This window comes from Cebidichthys violaceus, unplaced genomic scaffold (genome assembly GCF_023349555.1).
Source record: "Cebidichthys violaceus isolate CVI_PGR_0920_01 unplaced genomic scaffold, fCebVio1.0.p SCAF_82, whole genome shotgun sequence".
Lineage (NCBI taxonomy): Eukaryota > Metazoa > Chordata > Actinopteri > Perciformes > Stichaeidae > Cebidichthys > Cebidichthys violaceus.
Genome location: NW_027176967.1, coordinates 647,275 through 666,837, shown reverse-complemented (window position 1 = coordinate 666,837; position 19,563 = coordinate 647,275). Strand labels below are relative to the sequence as shown.

Here is a 19,563-nt window from a genome sequence, read left to right as displayed (position 1 = left end):
CACCAAAGACTGGACTGACCACTGGACGCACACGTATGCAAACACACACATAAACACACACTGAGACCTTGTTGAGGGGCAGGCATGAGGCTGCTTTGTTGTTTGAACAATGTTTCGACCCCAGAGGCACACGTGTGTGTGTGTGTGTGTGTGTGTGTGTGTGTGTGTGTGTGTGTTGGGCATTCAGGGGTCAACACCTCGATATGGTCTTTGTTTTTAATGGACCCAAATATTTCATCAAATCAATATATCCGAGTAATTGTGACATGAAATAAGTCAGACGTGTATGACTGCTGAGACCAATAATAGGAGGGTGGAGATAGAGGACGTAGTGTAGTCAGTGTGTGAACAAGTGAGCGGGCGATTCAGCTGTTTTGTTTCCCTGCGTGCACTCAGGATTGAGAAAGGACAAGTGAGAGAGTGTGTATATAAGCTTGTGTGTCTGTCTAAGAGAGCTAGAGAGTAAGACAGAGGGAGAGAGCTTTAGCCTGGCTTTTCTCTGCTGTGCTTTTCAGCGCCTCTCTCACTGGAGAAAGAGGCGTGTCCATGGACCAGTATAAAGTCCAAGGAGAGCCACTCGTGTTGAGCCATTCTCAGGAGCGAGTCCTTTACACTGCTTACCGACAAGAGGAGGAAACTGCAGCTGTTGTTTAAAACGCTGCCTTTTGATGACCTGCTTTGCATTTGGACACTTGTAGACCAGATTTTTTGGTGTTTCATTAGAGGGCGGGTGAGTCTCTGGACTCACACTCGAAGACAGAGAGCAAGACACACCTGAACACAGTGGTGGATATCCTTCCTGCAACTGTTCATTCCAACATAACAAAAACTAGTTCTTATCACCACTACATTCGCCAGCCGAGCAGATCAAGAGCAGGCTCCAATTCCTGCGCTGTGAAATTGAATCAGAGGAACAGAGAGGCAATACAGCAGAGGCTTTGTGTCTCTGCAACTGAAACACTAACCAGCTGAAAATATCAAAGACTATCCTGGACAAACAGGTCTAAAATCTGCTGTTGAAGTAGAAAGTGATCAAAAGCTGCACAACACTCAGAGGAGAGGGAAGCAAAGGGGAGCATATACACGGGCGAAGGACTGCGTGCAGGTGCCGGGGCTGCCATGGTGCGTGGAGGTGGCGTGGCAGTAGCTCCGTCCTGCTGGGGCCTTTGGGCATTTGGCGCCCTGTCGCTAGTGGCACTGTGCTTGTCAGACCAAGCCATCCGTTGCCCGGTGTGCTCCGAGGAGAGGTTAGCCAGCTGTCGTCTGCCGGATGGCTGTGAGGAGACCGTGCGGGAGCCCGGCTGCGGTTGCTGCCCCACCTGCGCTCTGGCAAAAGGGGCGCACTGTGGTGTCTACTCGCCCCGATGTGGCACGGGTCTCCGCTGCTACCCGCCACGTGGCGTGGAGAGGCCACTGCACTCACTGATGCACGGCCAGGGGGTGTGCACTGATGAGAGAGAGGTGGAGGACAACTCAGGTGAGAGCGAAGGGGTCAGAGTCTGTGTGTGAACTTCTTTACACTGGGCACTTCTTTTTCCTTTTAGTAACTGTCAATTATAATTAAACCCACAGCACCAAAGCATTTACACCAGATTCATAATCGGAAGATTAGTATGTCAAGATGCTCTCATAGTATGCTGACCAGGTCTCTCCAAACCTGGACTCATGTCTCTGTGTTCCTCTCGCTCTGTGGACCCGAGCAGACCAGAATATTTTTTCTGTCTTCGCTCTCTGGGCCTTACATTAGGCAGGGTCAGAGTTAGGGCTGGGGGTGGGGGTGACAATGTGCTGCTTGTTTACCCTAATCTCGGCTAAGCCCTGAACCAGAGGGTGGACACACACCAGCTCCTCACGCATGGCCTGATGGGAGAGCGCACACAGTCCCTCTGCTGTCTTGCGGCCACTCGCTGTGAAAGGGGCCCTGATGTAAGACGCAGAGCAGGCTTCAGAGAGGAGAGCACTGTGGTGATAGCTGAGGTGGGCGTGTGTGCATACTAGTGTGCATGAGGACTCATTCTACTGTATGTGTCTGCTGCATGTGTCTGCACTCTTTATGACTGTTTAGCGTGCAGGTTAGTTACCTGTTTTAGTGAGGGAATAACCACACTAAAAAGGTCCTTTTCCAGAAACCTTTGGGTGTGCAAGGTAGTCGTGTAGTGCAGGCAGTGAATTGAAATGCATTGTGGTGGTACTGGGAGTGTGAGAGTCTGAGTGTGTGTGGGGAAGTGAATATGTGTGTGTGTTTGTAATGGGAGGAGGTAATAAAAGCTGCTGTATGAAATGACTGTAATGGAGTGTGGCCAGCCTGGGGCTATTAGAGCTCTCAGTAATTCACTTGGTGCTCTTTCATGGACGCCCCCATTCCTCCTCCTGCTGCTGCAGATGTCTTACTCTTCTTCTACTGCTGATGTCTCTATCACACTCTTTTGGTGTGGCTTCTTGTTCTCTTCTTTTATTGTTGCATTCCTCTTGCAAAGAGCAAAGTCTGTTTCCACTTTCACACAGTGGGATGTCTAATGCTGGATGTTTTATATGAAGATCCAGTTCCAGTTCATTGCTTTGACGTTAACTTAATTTTACTGATGAAACACTCTCTACTGTTTGTCTTTCTCTGCTCTCCACAAAGGGAGTGGTGTTGATTTCCATTATGCCATATGAGACAATTGTTATAATGTGTCGCAGACAAGGTGGTTCTTGCATTTGTTCCAGATTATCAACTAACCCAGGCTCCCAGATAGTTACTGGTGATGGCAGTTGGCTAGCGCCAGAACACCAAAGATTTGGATGAACTTAGCCAATATAAAACTCCCAGGACTCTCATCTTCATTGCAGCATCTGCTTCCCACCCCCACCCCAACAAGCCTCCGAGCGCATCGCCCACCACGTCAAGCTCCTTCATGAGGATGAGCTCATCGGCACTCTTGCTGCCAGAGCTGAAATGAGAGCCTTCTGCTCTCTGTGCAGGGCCAGCATAGGTTAGGCCGGCACATAGCATGACTAAATGGAATCAGAAAGAAGAGGAAAGCTGTTCACAGCATGATACAAACGGAGGGCTGTCTTGGCTTGGCCCGGCTCTGTCCATCCATATCAGTTTATCTTTCAGAATATTCATTATTTCTGCTCTTTGATGGTGCGTTGTCCGATCCGCTGGCCAAGAATTGGGTTATCGTGCACTTGGGGGAGTCTCGGGTCCCTTCTCAAGGGATGGACGGCAGTAGATGGAAGATTTTTGGAAAGTTCATAAATTTTGTTTTTGGTGTTCTGTAATCTGAGTGCTGAGTTCTGTTTACCGTCACACTCCTTCTCACCCCTGGAGTCTGTCATAACAAAGCGGGGAAGGTGCTGCCCAATAAATCTCACTGTAAATCAATTCTTCTGGGCAGCAGCTCAGAACCGCTGTATAAGAATGTTCCTATGTAAACCATGGCAGCAGAGAGACAATCAGAAAGACGTGGGGGAGAGGCGAGGAGCAGCTCCAGTCACAAGCAGGAGATTTCCTTTGTGGCGCATTCACCGTACTTATGCATTATTAAACAAGGGGGTGCATCTCCTGAATACATGTCTGACACTGCCCCACTCCTAGCAACAGTGAACATGCTAGATAAAAATAGAAGAGGGTTTTCAAAATCCTGGAGAATTCATGATAAAAAGGACCCTAGGATAGAGGCAGATCTCAGCAGCCCATTAAACGGAATTTAGGGTGTTTGGGCTAATAGTTACAGCTCACATCAACATAATGCAACATAACACTTGTATCACAAAGATTTGTGCTGACTTATTTCATTTTAAGGCTCACTTTCTGCTAACTACCAATGAAAGAAGTAGCAAAGTAACGGTAATTCATGAAACCAGGCTGGCAAGAGTTATGAGCCATTAGTCCATTTTCTTTGGTTCAAAACTGTGTTTTTCTCTCAAAAATGTATCAACCTTCAGGCTAATCTTGAACCGAATTTCCATAGCAACAACACATATTACCCTGCATCTTCTGACAAGGTTTGAGACAGGCTTTAGTGCATCTTAATATCCAATCTTTAGAAAACCCTCTCCATCTCAATACTTGTAATAAATCATTATGCTGTGTTGGCATCTGTTACTGCATTCCTGCAGAGTTTGCCTTGGTGTCGTATGCAAATGCTTCCCTCTGACAGTGAAACGGATATTATTTATAAACCGATACAGATGTCAGATATGAAAAGTCTTACACCTACAGGCACCGAAGGAATTGCATGAATGAAGCTGTCGATGGAGCCAGACTCTGTCCAACTACGCCCCAGTTTACTGTGACGCACACAGGTCTTTATGAAAGCAGCATGCTAACCTAGATTTTCCTCTCTCCTATGAGCGAGGACTCCTCAGTACATTTTGGGAGTTGTATTTAAGATGTGGACATATCTTCAGAGTGCTACAAGAGGATTATCCCCAAACCTCTTTCAGCAGATGTCACTTAATGTTGTGTATTTGCTTTCTTTGGGTTGTGCAGCACATTTGTACAGCTGGGGCTCTCGTGCAGGATTAACTGTGATTAGCCCCCTTCTAGTGTTGGGGTTGAGAGATACATAAACAACCCAACATTGCCATAAAACAGGCCTAATCTAAGGAGGACAGTTAATCCTCATAAACTGATATTTACGACATGAACCTATTCATTCTGCAATAAAAACAATGCAGTAATCTACAAGTCAAAATCTGGATTCTGAATTTTAGTGACAATTCTATTTTCTGAGCAGTAGTCATTACTGTTAATCCATAACTTTCTTAAAGATTAATTATTGTATCTGTTACGAATATTCCATGTATAACACCCCTTCACTGGCCTGTAGAAATACTGCAGTGTTAATCATTTTTATCTCCTGGCACCTGATTCTGTGCATATATTAAAACAAGAGCAATCCAGTCAAAATTAAGTTCATGATGTAACTCAAAATAGATTGACCTAATTCACTGCAGCTGCAGGTATTTCTTTATTCCTACATGCATTCATCACATGTAGAACTAGTATAAGTGCATCAACAAGTGATGGATGGTTAAGATTACCCCAGCTTGCTATGACAGAATTTACTCACAGATCTGCTCGCAAATAAATCTAGAAAACAAGTCTGCCTATGGAGTTACTATATGTCACTGAGGTTTAACATGACTATAATACCTCAGTTCAGTTTATATTGTTGGATAGGTGACACAGATGTCTTTGAACATGTGTTTATATAAATTGAAAAATAGGATTGCATCCTGAAAACTATGACTCTCAGAGGAAGCAGTGAATGTAGGCGAAACCTCAAACTGCACTTCAGATCACAAAACGTGATTTCTTTCCATCATGCAGTGAAATGTTTTATCCAAAAGATTTCTGTCAGGATATATAATATTCATTCTGATGATGATCCAGCTGGAAGACTTTCTGCTCTATCCTTTGTTCATATTTTGTTTCTCTCTTGATTGGGGCTGTTAAAGATTCTCTATATTCAGAGCATTAATATAGCAGCAAACAGCTATTTTCTATGTAAAAGATTGTGTTAAAGATTTAATCAAACAGGACAGCAAACTGCTGAACGCTCTGCTCTCTTTTAATCCAAACTCACAAACATGTCCTACCTCGTACATGTCTGTTTCATTATCAGCTGAATAAGTGGCCAAAGCAGCTTCAGACAGTGCAGCCGCAGCAGCAGGTTTCAGTTACACAAAGGTTGCCTTTGTGATTCAGTGTTGATTTAAGTAGCTTTAACTTCATTTCACATCTTTCCTTTGACAAATGACACTTTCCAAAATTTCCATTGGCCTTTTTACAGCACATTCTGGTCTCTTTAACAGTTCTTACAAGTGCACTAGACATGAACGCTGATGATTAACTGATTCAAAGAAATGTCCTTCCTGGAAACTAGGATCCAGTGTTGACTGAAAAAAACAGTTTTTTTGGTAGTAAGCCTAGGTGACTTTTGAGCTTGCAGCCAAAAACTGCTGAAAAGATACTTATCAAAGTGTTACAAAACGTTTTGGAGTAGCCTCCCCAAAGAGTAATACTTTTCAGGAGATTAGTTTGTGTCAATATTGTATAATTTATTCTAACTAGTTTCAAGAAAAGTTACAACATGAAACACAATGTTTTTCTGTGAAATTCCCATTTCAAGCCACACTAGGCAAGTTGTGTTTTGCATTTTAAAATCAGGCTAATCCCAATGTCTGTAATTATTAAGGCGACAGAACAGAAATGACCCTGGCTAAGGCACAGACCTCGGTAATGGAGTTGACGCCTGTGCAGTGAGCAGTGGCTCTCCATAGCACTAAACAGTTGGGATGGATTAAATGCAGACGATAAATAGCATATATAAGATTAAAAGTTTAGCTTAAGATCTCAGCAATACTGATTTCACCATTGCTCTATAATTTATTTTCTGTTTTTTTCCTATTTTGACATGTTACATAAACAAATGTTCAGACTAAAGTAATGCTTTACTGCCCTCTGAGGTTAAATGTTTTCAGCGTGTTTTGTCAGAAAAGTGCTATAGCACTAGGGCTGCATCAAATGTAACTTTTATTACATTTGAACCTTCTATTTAAGTTTTCAATTGATGCTTCAAAGCTTCTTTTCTAATGTTGACAATCGAATTCTAAATCAACATTGGAATGCTGCGCGGTATTTATGTGCAGTTGCAGATATAGATTAAGCTACACTTATATTATTAGTAATATACTAGCTACGGCTGCGGAGGATTGTTACTGCTTTGTGTGATCCAAACTTTTCTAATAACTCCAGAGCGTTATAAAGTCCAAAAGTCCAAATCTATTTAAAAAAGATCGATATCAACCCTTTCCAAAATTCATAACATGTTTTTACTGAACAAAATATTCCGCTTTAATCCACATTTGTTGGTGTTTAGCTTTTCAAATACAAATTTTTCTCTGCGGTCAAAAAAGTTAACTCCCCCGCTTGCTGCACACAAAGGGAGGCACACATCTGTCTTAACGGAGCGGTCTAGCAATCTAAAAGCACCATATGTTATATTTACATAACCGCAATAACAAAAAAGGATGACATCAGAAAATGTGATGACAGACATTCAAAAACTTAATTGGAAAACCTCAATAGAAACCTTGATTGTAAAAATGTCATTCTGTAGCCTATAACCACATATGCACCTGTAACCACACCCAACAGTGATGTCACCGTATACTGACACACACCTTGAAGTGCAGTCCTACATCACTGCAGCAAATTGTAACATTAAATCACTAGAGGTCAGAAAAAATAAGGATTTTCTTTTATAGGAATCCTTTACGTGAGTTTTTTTTAAAGAATTGTGACCAATATATGTACTGAGTGGGACAATTTACGGTTGGAAAATATACCTGTCAGTATTCTTACATACGTTCTCCAATTTATTGTTACGCCATAACAAATGTCAATAGAGATATATCTGTGACAAGCATATATTAGCTGATACTTCAGTCAGGCTCTATGCCCTGTAACTCAGCAGCTCCTCTTACTGTTTTGAAACTTAAATATAAACACTAATCTATCTAACTGTACCCTGTAACAATACTTAGTGTATCTTAAACAAAGCACAAATGAAGATGTTATTTTGTAATGTTATTTGTTATTTTTAAATGGGTGAATCTCAGGCTTTTGTACAAATGTCTCACATAGTGGACACTCGTTTGACTAAGACCCAACATCTGAGCTAGTGGAAATATAAACCTTAGGAAAGCACTCTGCCAATCTTGCTGAGCAAAACTAAATATTTATTTGAGGAGGATATTTGTCTCGGAGTTTTACAAGTTCAGCCTTAAAGCCACAAACAGTGGAATTTGAAATCTGATTCAAATCTTTAATTCCTCATGTCACTGTTTTACTGACTGCAAGAAGAAGACAAACATATAAACAGAAGACTTGGCATGGACTTGTAATGTAGATTAAATTATATATTTGCAAAGAACTTGTAAAGGGATGTTTGTCGAGGTAGACAATGTGTTCATCTGCTCTCTCTATCCCATAATGAATGATGCTCACACAGCTGGTGGCCTGAGTGATGAATGCATTTGCAAGTGCGGCAGCTGATATGTGACAACAAATATTTAACTAAGAACTTGATTGAGCAACAATGATTATGTGTTTACTCATGATCTGTCTTTATGTTTGCTGTGCACCTGTGACTGGCAATGCACTATAATGTATCAGCTCTAGGGATGATCATGCACCGTAACAATTATATTTTTAAAAGCCAAGAGCTGCTCAATTGAAACCACACAGAGAAGTTGCAACTTCCTCCATAGAAAACAGCAGTGGTAGCAAACAGGACATGCCACCCCTGACCCACTTCTAAATCACTTTGGCTTGCCCTACGAAAGTGCGTTGAATCGTAAAAGTGTGAACTAGCAAAAAGGGGTGAACGAACAACTTGGAACAAAGGAAACAGCTGAAACCCTTTTTGCTCTTGGGGAAGAAAATGCTGATGAGCAAGCCCTTACTGCAAAAAGATTAAAAACAGCCAAGAGACACTTCTCCCCAGACAAACCAGGCCAAGCAAGATGACTGTCTTTGAAGTCCAGAGAAACATCATCACCTTCCAACTGCTGTCGCCAAGTTGTAAAAAAAACAGAAAATGGCCCAAGATCATTATCCTGAATACAGCAGGGCTAGGACTAGCTCACAAACTAGTACTACAAAGAAGCGCTTAATGGTTTGGATTGTGTGTATGTATCTTTCATGCATTGTAGACCTGAGAAAAGGCTGCACATTGCACAAGATAGAGGAGGCTATACTGAGCCACCTTCATTGTCTCTTTGCCAACAGCAATTAACTGAATGCCTGGCAGTGACCTTAGATATTAACCAGAGCTCAGATCTGGTTCAGACCGTGAACAGCTTCAAAATGGTAAAACCGCAGTGCTTTGATTCTGGTGCCAATCTGTAAAATGCCATGGGTTATGAGCAGAAAGCTCTGCCAAGTTTTACAAGCCACAGGTGAAAAGCTGCATGCATGCACACACAGACAGGCACGCACAACCTTTATCCTTCATTTTGCCCATCTTGTGCCCCCCAGGCCACCAACCACCTCACACACAGTTGTGCCCACTCGTGACAGTACAAAATACCCTCTAACAACCTCCATCTGGCACAGGCCGAGGTTGTTGTGGAGTGGTGGAGTATGAAAAGGGAGGGGGGCATTTCCTGAGGAAGCAGCTGGCTGCCTGCCGGACCACAGCACTCCAGCTATTGTTTAAATAGCCTCCGAGCTCGTGGCATAGCTGTGGTGCGGTAGTTGAGTACCAGAGCAAGAGCCAAGATACAGACTACCCAGAGCACTGTGTCCTTGATTGTTAACCTGGCCGCATATTTAAGCCTACATCTCACCATGCTCAGTTGTATGGGATGTTATGTAGAAGGTCAAGGGGGAAAGGCAGAACAGCTCCTGCTCTGACACCCAAGCTAATCATATAATAATGGATGCTGCCCTAAATTATGCTCATATAATTAAAACGTGATATTAAATGCAAATGTATTTGACTAACTGTTTATGTAATGCTCGGTGTAACCTTCTTGTTGGATTTAAGGAACTAAAGTATTATTCTTTGTCCTTCAGCAATGGACGGGCAGGATGAGATCATTCCTGACCACCCAAACAACAGCAATATCCGGTGCAGTCCACAGGACAAGCGTTGCATACAGAAGACCCTGGCGAGACATCCTCCAAAATCCACAAATCAGAGAAGCAACGCCGCCAGAGAGGAGACCAAGGCAGTGCTGGTGAGAGAAACCGACCTTCTGACATCTTATCAGTTTCACGGAAAACAACAAATCCAAGCAATCCCCTCTGCGGCACATGCCTCACCCCCATCAGGTGTTTTACATTAAGGCTTTTTAGTTCCAAAGCCACAAGCTTAACTGTCAGGTTGTAAATGTACAAATTAGATATTTACAGACCATAACATTTAATTGCAGTCTTGCGAAATAAAGTACAGGTGCACATTGACATCAACATAGCAAGGGCAAGATCCTAAAATCCCCATTAAACTGTACCACGCTGGGTGTACCACATTTTAGTACATTCATGTACCATAGAAAGGTGTAGCATGAATGCCCAGTAATCTCCCATATATAGAATGTTTTATGTTTTTAAAGACTGTCTGGGAATGCTGTTGGCGATTGATTAAAAGAATCTGCCAGAACGATGCATTAACATGGTGTCAATAATTGGCTAGTAAATTCGACGAGGCTCACTCTTAGCACTATTTGCAAATACATCTACATGCCTAAACAATGTAAGACATTTTCTTTGTGTCAAATCAAAACCTGTGTGATGCTAAGTTTCGCTATTGCCTCACTAAAGCACTTAGACTTTCATTTAAATAAATAAATCATGATTGCAAAATTAAAGTTGGTATTTCCCCAGCTCGCCTGCTCTGAATTTTCTACTTTAAAAGGTGCAATGTGTAAGATCTGGCCAGAATTTTGGTTAAAATCAATACAAATGTAGGTAAAATTGTCATAAGAATGTGAAAAACTAAGATTATATACATAATTTTGGTGATACACTTTCTGCAAGGACAGTTGCACAGACTTGAACTGACGCGGATTCGTGAAGAAGAAACATTTAAAAATTTATACTCGTTGCTCCTTTTAGACAAATCAACATTCTCCTCAAAGTTTTCAATTTTCTTCGCCCATCCACGTCTGTGTTAAAGACAATGTTTGATGTGCATGGACAGGTGAAAACCTGCCGCACTGAACCCCGACAAAGGGCCATGTCTGATGCAGACACTCACTCACTTAACTTATAGTGGGCGATTTTTTAATTTGACCGAAACCTCGTAACTTTCTTCTGAAAATCCGAGATAATAATTTTGCATTCTTTTCTAAACAGCCATTTTCTCTCTGCACCACTGTAAATGTCTACACACAAATCTACATCTGGAACGCTGCTGATGTCAAATGAAAAATTATTTCTCCTCCAGGCTCCATGTCGTGCTGAGCTACAGAGAGCGTTGGACAGACTGGCGTCAAACAGCCGCACACATGATGATCTCTTCACGATCCCTATACCCAACTGTGACAAGAATGGAGATTTCCACCCTAAACAGGTGTGGGAATTCAAGCACACACTTGTTATGAGCTTTATTGAATTACTGAGCAGACCACTATTTGGCCATGCGCATATGGATCTGTTAGTCTCTATTATTAAGCCAATTCAAATAAATATCTTTATACTTAAAACAGTTCCTTTCAAACCAGCAAACTGTGGGCAAAAACACAGACCAGGCCTTGCAGCCAATGAAACATTGTCATTTGACAGTTGTGGTAATGCCATGTCCTTATTTTTCTAAGCTCATATGAAAAGTGATTTTTTTTTTACCAGGAACAAGAGTTAAACAGCGTGTGTAAAGTGGTTTCCCCTAAACCATTAACGATAATCACTTTATTGCTGTGATGGATGAAATTAGCTTTTAGATGCAGTTACTTTTTTGTTAATCTGTCTCTGCAAGATTGGGCAACTATGCATATAAGGGTGAGAGAATCAGAGAACACAAAAACACAGATAAGACTGCTGTGACTTGTGTATGCAATCAAAGCAGCAGACACAGAGTGAGAGATAGAAAAGAAAGCTCTGCTAAGGCACCAGTCATCAAGAGTCTGAGTTTTGTTGATTGTGTAACATGGTTAAACTATCTCTGTCTGCTCAGAATCACAGGCATCTGTTTACTGTTTAACTAAAGCTACACTGTGATAAACCCTATTGGGAAGTAAAACACAGGTCATGAGGGACAACTGGCAATCATTTCATGGCAGGGTTGCTCTGAGATTGTTAATTGGTATTAGGTGCTTCTTGACACTGTAAAGCACTCCAGAAAAAGTACAAAATAACCCTATAAACTTTTTTCTAAAGTTTACAAAAGGAATCTCATGCTCTCAGCTGTAAATCTAATAATTGAATTACTTGCGATCTGGGTGTAGTCTGCCTTAATGTATGTTTTTGTACATATATTCATGTGTGTGTGTATATAAGACTTATAGTAGTATATATATATATATATATATATATATATATATATATATATATATATAAACAGGATCCGACATACAGTCATTTGACCATGCAGTACAGGGAGTGCAAACCAATGAAAACATCTTTAAAAGCTTTAAAAGCTGCAGGTCTGATGTTATCTTAGCGGAATATGTCCCTGCCAACAGAGCATCAACTGCTCTTCAAGATAATGGTCTGTAACCTCTTACCTAGCGCTCACTTTTATATAAACCTGCATTAATTGATTCTTGAGGGCAGCACAACAAGCTGTAAACACAACACAAACACAAATTATCACCTTAACCAAACATGTTCACAAGTAATTGCCTATTTAGACATCCAGCAGAGACAGAGCAACATTAGAGACCAAGTCACTTCTCAAGTCTTTCAGCTACAGTAGCGACCAAGTCAAGTCTCAAGTCTTTAAACTAGAGTCCAAGTCAAGTCTCAAGTCTTTGAGCTACAGTAGAGACCAAGTCCAGCCTCACGTCTTTGAGCGACAGTAGAGACCAAGTCAAGTCTCAAGTCTTTGAGCTGGAGTCCAAGTCAAGTGTCACATATTTGAGCAAGAGTAGAGACCAAGTCTAGTTTTAAGTCTTTGAGCTACAGTAGAGACCAAGTCAAGTCTAAGTCCTTGAGCTACAGTCCAAGTCTTAAGTATTTGAGTTACAGTAGTCTTTAAACTAGAGTCCAAGTCAAGTCTCAAGTATTTGAGCTTGAGTCCAAGTCAAGTCTCAAGTCTTTGACCTACAGTAGAGACCAAGTCAAGTCTCAAGTCTTTGAGCTAGAATCCAAGTCAAGTATCAAGTCTTTGAGCAAAAGTAGAGCCCAAATCAAGTCTCAAGTCACTGTGTGTGTGACTGAAATCTATGGGGTCAGATCAGTCTCAATAATTGCAAATGCACGCAGAAAGACTCACAAATGCAAACAGAAAGATTCACAAATGCGCACAGAACAATTCACAAATATATTCGATTAACAAATGCACACAGAAGGATTTACAAATAAACTTGACTCACAAATACACGCAGAACGATTCACAAATACATTCCAATGCACACATAAATAAATTACGATTTACATAAATGTAAACAAAAAAAATCACAAATATATTTCTGCATTTGTATGTATTTGTGTGTGGATTTTTCTATTTGTTTGTGGATTTGTATGTATTTGTTTGTGGATCGCACTGTATTTGTTTGTGGATTGCTCCACATTTGTGTGTGGGTTTTTTGAGACTCCCCTGACGTCGCAGGATTCGCAAATGCGTTTTTTAAAACATGGACCTATCTGTGGCCAATCAGATGTCAGCCTCATTTTCAACCAATCACATGAGCGCAGCTCCCCCTCCCCTCCCACGAGGCTGCCAGCTGTGTTCACACCAAACGCGGCGCGAATTATTCGCGCGACGAGATTACATACAAAGTCTATGCACAGACGCGATGAGACTGGAGTGACGCAAATTTGCGATGGCGCAGCGCGATTGACGCGAATTCGCGTCAATCGCCAAAACGACCTAACGCGTGAGTTGAAATTTTTCAACTCCGGCGAAAAAATGGCGTGACGCTGCGGCGCGATTGCCTATCAGCGTTGAGATGTTCCTTCTGTCATCACTGACGTCATGCCGTTGTTGAATCAGGAAATACATAGTATCCGTCTGTGTTCACCCACAGCTCTATGCAGGGACGTGCGGCCAGGGGAGGCAGAGCCTCACCTGCCATCATGAAAAGTAAAAAACAAAAAATTATGAAATAAAATAAATATTAATATTTCTCTACTGATCTGTGCTATAAATGTAATTTCTGTATGATTGCAATCATTTCAAGCATTTTTATAATCAAAATCGCTGAATTAGCGCATGTCCTGTTCAAACAGAGAGGAGACATGCGAGGTGAGGCAGCGACAAGTTGTACCTCATCTCATATAGTGAATCCCTCACTACCTGGGTTGAGCGCATGCCTGTTGTCTCATTCCTGCACACACAGTAATATCTGTAGACACTTTTATTATATGTCCTTTCTTAACATAGAATAGGTACTGTATTTCACGTCTGTGTAGAACATATTTAGTCCTGCTGATCTGACATTAAACCGCAGTGAAAAAGCACAGAGGGGAGGCAAACAGTACCTCTGCCTCAATGAAGGGGGCGTGCGAGAGCCCATGGGTCGGGTTTATCGCATCAAGCTGCACAGAGCAGATGAAAAATATTATGTGCAGCCGGATCGCAGCGCACACGCTCCCGGTGGAATCAAATATGTACTTTACCTTTGTGTGTGTAAAGAATGCTGATATGAAATATGTAAAACAACCAGTAGTCAATGTGCAAGCTGCCCAATTGAATGGTGATTTAAGGTACTCTATTGGGTTCATATATTTGTAAATCTGACTCTGAAAGAGTCAGTGCCTCACCAGTCACGATCCTCACCGCACGTCACTGGGCTCTACGCTACCTCATATTAATAGAGACCGGACCAAACTATGTGTATAAATGTGTGTGTAAACCATATGGTACAAACAATGAAAAAGACGCTGCTGCATTTATGCCGAGATGACGTTATTTTGAGTGTTGATGGAGCTGCTACAATGTTAGCAGAGCATAGCACCGATCGATCCGAGCTCCATTGAGAAAACAAGTATTTTAAAAGTTATTTGCATGTCGTCTTGCGGAGAGAAACAAAACATGAATTCAGACTTTTTACAAATCATTACGTAGTTATTTCGGCATCCCTATTTGTCCATTTATTGCAGTTAAATCACAGCCAAATCTGTTTATTTGGGGTTCATACAGCTGTAGTAAACCAGCCGACGTGTGGCTTGCTAGACACAGTGAATACAGCTCGACAAAATTCACGGAGCTCCTCCGAACTATGTTATGAACCCCGACATGACAGCGTTCAGTTTCCCGGGATAGCTGGGACTTCCACAACAAGTACTAAGCAGAAATATAGGTTATGTTGTTCATGGTTGAAGGCGGAGAGTTGAACGGCTTCCAGGGCGATAAGCCGCGCCCCCTCTCCGGCACGTCTAGCGCGATTCACGCGAATGAACACAAATGGTCCCCGGCGAGACCGGCGGCGCGAATGACGCGATAAACGCGGCGTGAATAATTCGCGTCGCGTTTGGTGTGAACACAGCACGCTGGCGGGGGGGAACTGCGCTCATGTGATGGGTTGAAAATGAGGCTGAACACACAAATGTGGAGCAATCCACAAACAAATGCAGTGCGACCCACAAATAAATACATACAAATCCACAAACAAATAAAAAAATCCACACACAAATGCAGAAATATATTTGTGATTTTCACAAGTCCAAGTCCCCATCTGTGCTGTGTTCATCAGCTTGTAGCCAAAACTGTTAGCATGCCGTTTGGTGCTGGACAGGTAGTGTACAGTGGTCTTTTAAAACCATTGTATATGCTGATGAAAATCATGAGAGTGAACCAAAACAGTAAAGCTGTGAGCAGCAAAACCAAAATACTGTTATAAAAAATGCCATGAAGCCCAGTGAAGCTTATGAGAACTGCAGAGTTGCATGATAAGTGTCTGTGGGTTTAATATTATGAGCAACAACTTTCACGTTACTCATAGTACTTCATTCCATTGTTAATACAAAAACATTCATTACAGCAACTTTAATATTTGAACCTGTAGTTGAAGAAGCTGTTATATGTGACTAGAGTATTATATATCTTTTTTGGCCACAGTGTCATCCCGCACGTGACGGACAGCGGGGAAAGTGCTGGTGTGTGGATCAGAAGACGGGCATGAGGCTGCCAGGCCCACTGGAGCTTCGAGGGGATCTGGACTGCCACCAGTTAATGACTGCTACCCTGAGAGATTGAAGAGTGGAGAGGCAGTGAGGGTGCAGTACCAGCTGAATTCTACCGGCGTTTATTAGTAGAACTACACGAGGAAAGGACTTTGCTCTAAAGCCTCGCTTCACCTGAGGCCAACGGTACTTGAGCCTGCGCAACAAAAAGGAAACCAATGATTTGAGTTCTTTTGCTATTTTGTTACTGTGTGTGAGAGTATGTGAGTCTTTTGAGCACCATTTGTGTATTGTTTCTACTATGTGAACTTAAGACCGTTAAGTCTTAAGACACATGTGCTTTAAAGTTACAGGTGGCAGAAAAAAAACTTCCACAGATAACAGTTGTAATTGTGACTGTTGTTCGAGAGCAAAATGTGTTGTTTTCTAACAATAGGGTTTTCTTGAAAAGTATGAAAATGCATCAACCCACCAGATAATCAGACCTAAACTACAATAGGATCTGTTAACATTTATTTTAATCTCTCTGGAGCACTAGACCAGTTAGAATTACTGCATTAGGACAATCCAGAAAGATTAATTAAAGGACTGCATACTAGTTTTTCACACAATTTGCGGAATTGGTTGTAACATATGGCTCTTATTCTACTGCCCTATATGTATTAAACCCCACCCATCTGGTCAGAAGGTCAAAACAAAACACAAAAAGTGTTTTCAAACACAAAGTCTAGTTCAGCAACGACACAAGAGTAGCAATAAAAGATGGGATGAGAACAGATAAAATGAAAAAAGAAACAGGGGAAACAAAGGAATGCAACAAACCCCTGCTATGAGTTACCAAATGATAAACCATAGCTTTTCACAACTTCAAGACCAAAGTGAAAAGGGATTTAGTTTGAACAACTGTATCTCTGAAAGGCCAGAATGGATGTGCTTCATCTCCCGGTAGGTAACTCTGCTTCCTCTCTTTGCCGAAGAGCTCTCTCTAGCATCGAGCTCCACAGGGACTTGCAGCATAGCGAGGCGAGAAACTCTGTACACTGCTGATAGGATAATCTCATTTCTCCAGCTGGTGCTAAAATGCCAGTGTGACTTTCATGTTTGGATGAATATGCTTCAACATACAGGATTTTTCTCCAAACAGACTGCTTGGAAGAACTTTGGTGGTGCTATATACTGATTGTGCCAAAATACAAAAAAAAAACTTGTTGGCCATTTTTTAGGACAGAAAACTGGGACTTTGAGGAAGTGGAGCAATTAGCATCAGCAAGTGCGAGGATCACCTAAATGTGTGACCATCTGCACTAGCTATTGGAAAAGGCTGCTTTAAAAGTGTGTTTTGAATGTTATTGTTAAAATATAAAAGAAACATCCCACCTTGGTGCTGCACTATCACTGCAGCTACAACTGGCTAATTGTTTCATTGGCCAGTGTTGTAAATTGCAGTGTGATGTGTCTCAAATATACAAGCAGAGTGAATTAAGTTTGAATGATTAAGCTCCTAGCAGCATAGCAACTCCTAGTTAACGTGAAGCTTTGAATGGAGGAGGTACAGCAGTAAAGATAGCATAATGATTATGTGGAAACCAGATTTTCTCTTTTAATTTGACAACACTAATGTTCAGCTTTCATATTCATATCGTCTGTAAGGCATCCCACTAATAATTAAAGGAGTGTTTTACCAGTGCAAATGACGTAGCTACTCATCAAATATTTTAGATACTGTAGGCGAGACTGGCAATATTCTTATAGCAGTTTGATTGTACAGCATTGTGAGCAAAGCAGCAGGTTTAAGCTAGTGGTGGTGTTTGGACAGCCTGCTCTATCTGTTCCATGGGAGACTTTGGTTATAAATGACTCAAGCACAAATTCATCTTGTGTGGATAGACGGCCAGTATTAGTTTTGCTGTCCCACGTAGAACAGCATCAATGTCAACCTAACAAATCGTTGGTGTGTAGATTACAGTGTAGTAATGTCAGATATGTTGAAAAGAAGAAAAAAAAGATTATAACGAGACAGATATTTACAGCTACTCTCACACAGTTTTGGTTCTTTCTGTCTCCACATACTGATATTACATCCGATGAGCTTTAAATAGAACTATTAGAGCACAACACTCTGAAGGGAGGTCCATTCAGCTCCACACAGTTATTAAAGTGCCATGAAAACTATTACTGTTATCATTATTATAATGCCTTTTTGCACATTTTTCCATATTGAATTTGGTCCAACTTTTTTCCCCCTAAAATGCAGAAGTATATGCATATATAAATATTAGTGAGTGAGAAAAGTAAACTCCTCTAATTTTGGTGCTATTCTCATTCGGTTATCGTGTGAGGGAGAAAAACATAAAACCTTCAGCTGCGAAATGTAGTTGCTCTCACCAGTAATCGCAACACAGCAAAGTGAGGACAGTTAGATACTGTATGGGCCAGCCTAATCCCAAAATTAACATCAGACTGAGGATTTCATAATGTATCTTCAGTGCATCCTGAAGCTTCATGAAGGTGAAATTTTGGAAAACAATCTCTCTACTATTTTTAAACTTAAGAACTTGAAGGGTGTGTTTTTAGTGCACTTTGTCTTCTATCATTTTGCTTCAAAACTCACTTAAGAAATTGGAAAAAAAATAACATAAAGATAATTACAATTCATTTGCAAAAGATTCACATCCTATATGTTTATTCATTAGAAACTAAACTAATAGAAATGATCGAAGGAAACAAAACTACATACTACATACAAGAAACGTAATCTAATCACTGAAGCCAGTGGTCAGTTTGCGGGAAGCAGTGTATTGCCACCTGATGACCAATTTTGCTTGTCACTACAAAAAGAAATGTATGCAAAGGTGGTTCACCAAAACACAGATAGATATATAGGAGATGGTATGGGTGGAGAATCATTGCTACAGCTTAAAATTGTCAAAAACCAAATATCATAAAACTTGTTCCAAAGATTACAAGCATCTGGAGACATCAATATTCATTCAGTGAACTGCATGCACAAACTCCTTCTAATCATTACCATCAACTAATAAATTGTTACTAAACACATTTCTCTATTAATGGTAATATTTGAGAGAGCAAATTTCGGCTTTGACATTGTAAAGGCCTTCTAACTACATAAACGGTGTATTTACGTAAGCTATAATACGTTGCTTGATCTCTAACCTTGCTGTACTGAACTGTAATTGCATTTCTCGGGAATAAACTGTCCCTGTTTGCCTTTGATATTATCTAATGTTTGCATGCATACAAATGGACCAGGGTTGGAAATAGTTAAGGTCTTGTGTATCTTGTCCAGAACAGGATCACTGTAATACAACACTGTGTGTGTGATGAAAGAACTGAAATATAGAGTTGCAACCAATGAGATGATCAGTTACATTGTAAATGTTTACTTGATGAAATTGTACACATTGTAATAAATCAATTAAAACACTTTAGAAACTACAATTGCGTTGCTGTTGCTGTTATTATTAGTAGCAGTAGTAATATCAGTAGTAGTATTGGACGATTTTAGCTGATCACAGATATATTGGTACCAGCAAGCCAGTAAGTCACAGGAAGTACAAAACGCCATGCAGCTATGTTTTCTAGTAGCTTGTATCACATAGTCAAAATACAAAAAATAAACAAACATTAAGAATATACTAGTATATAAAGATGAACTAGTCATTGGTGGCTATTCTATCAAAAATCTATTTAGTAGCCATAATATAAGGTTGCCCACATCCAATATGACTCAGTAGTTTATTATAGTTCTATAATAG

At 40.9% G+C, this 19,563-nt stretch overlaps 1 protein-coding gene across 1 annotated transcript; it reads left to right on the top strand.

Moving 5' to 3' along the window:
- Positions 1 to 538: 538 nt before the first annotated feature.
- Positions 539 to 19,246, top strand: LOC137866377 (insulin-like growth factor-binding protein 4). The gene is made up of 4 exons (XM_068702245.1): positions 539 to 1,477; positions 9,578 to 9,741; positions 10,950 to 11,075; positions 15,723 to 19,246. Exons 1-4 carry the CDS (start codon positions 1,120 to 1,122, stop codon positions 15,858 to 15,860), a joined length of 786 nt encoding a protein of 261 aa, XP_068558346.1. The 5' UTR covers positions 539 to 1,119; the 3' UTR covers positions 15,861 to 19,246.
- The last annotated feature ends 317 nt before the right edge of the window (positions 19,247 to 19,563 follow it).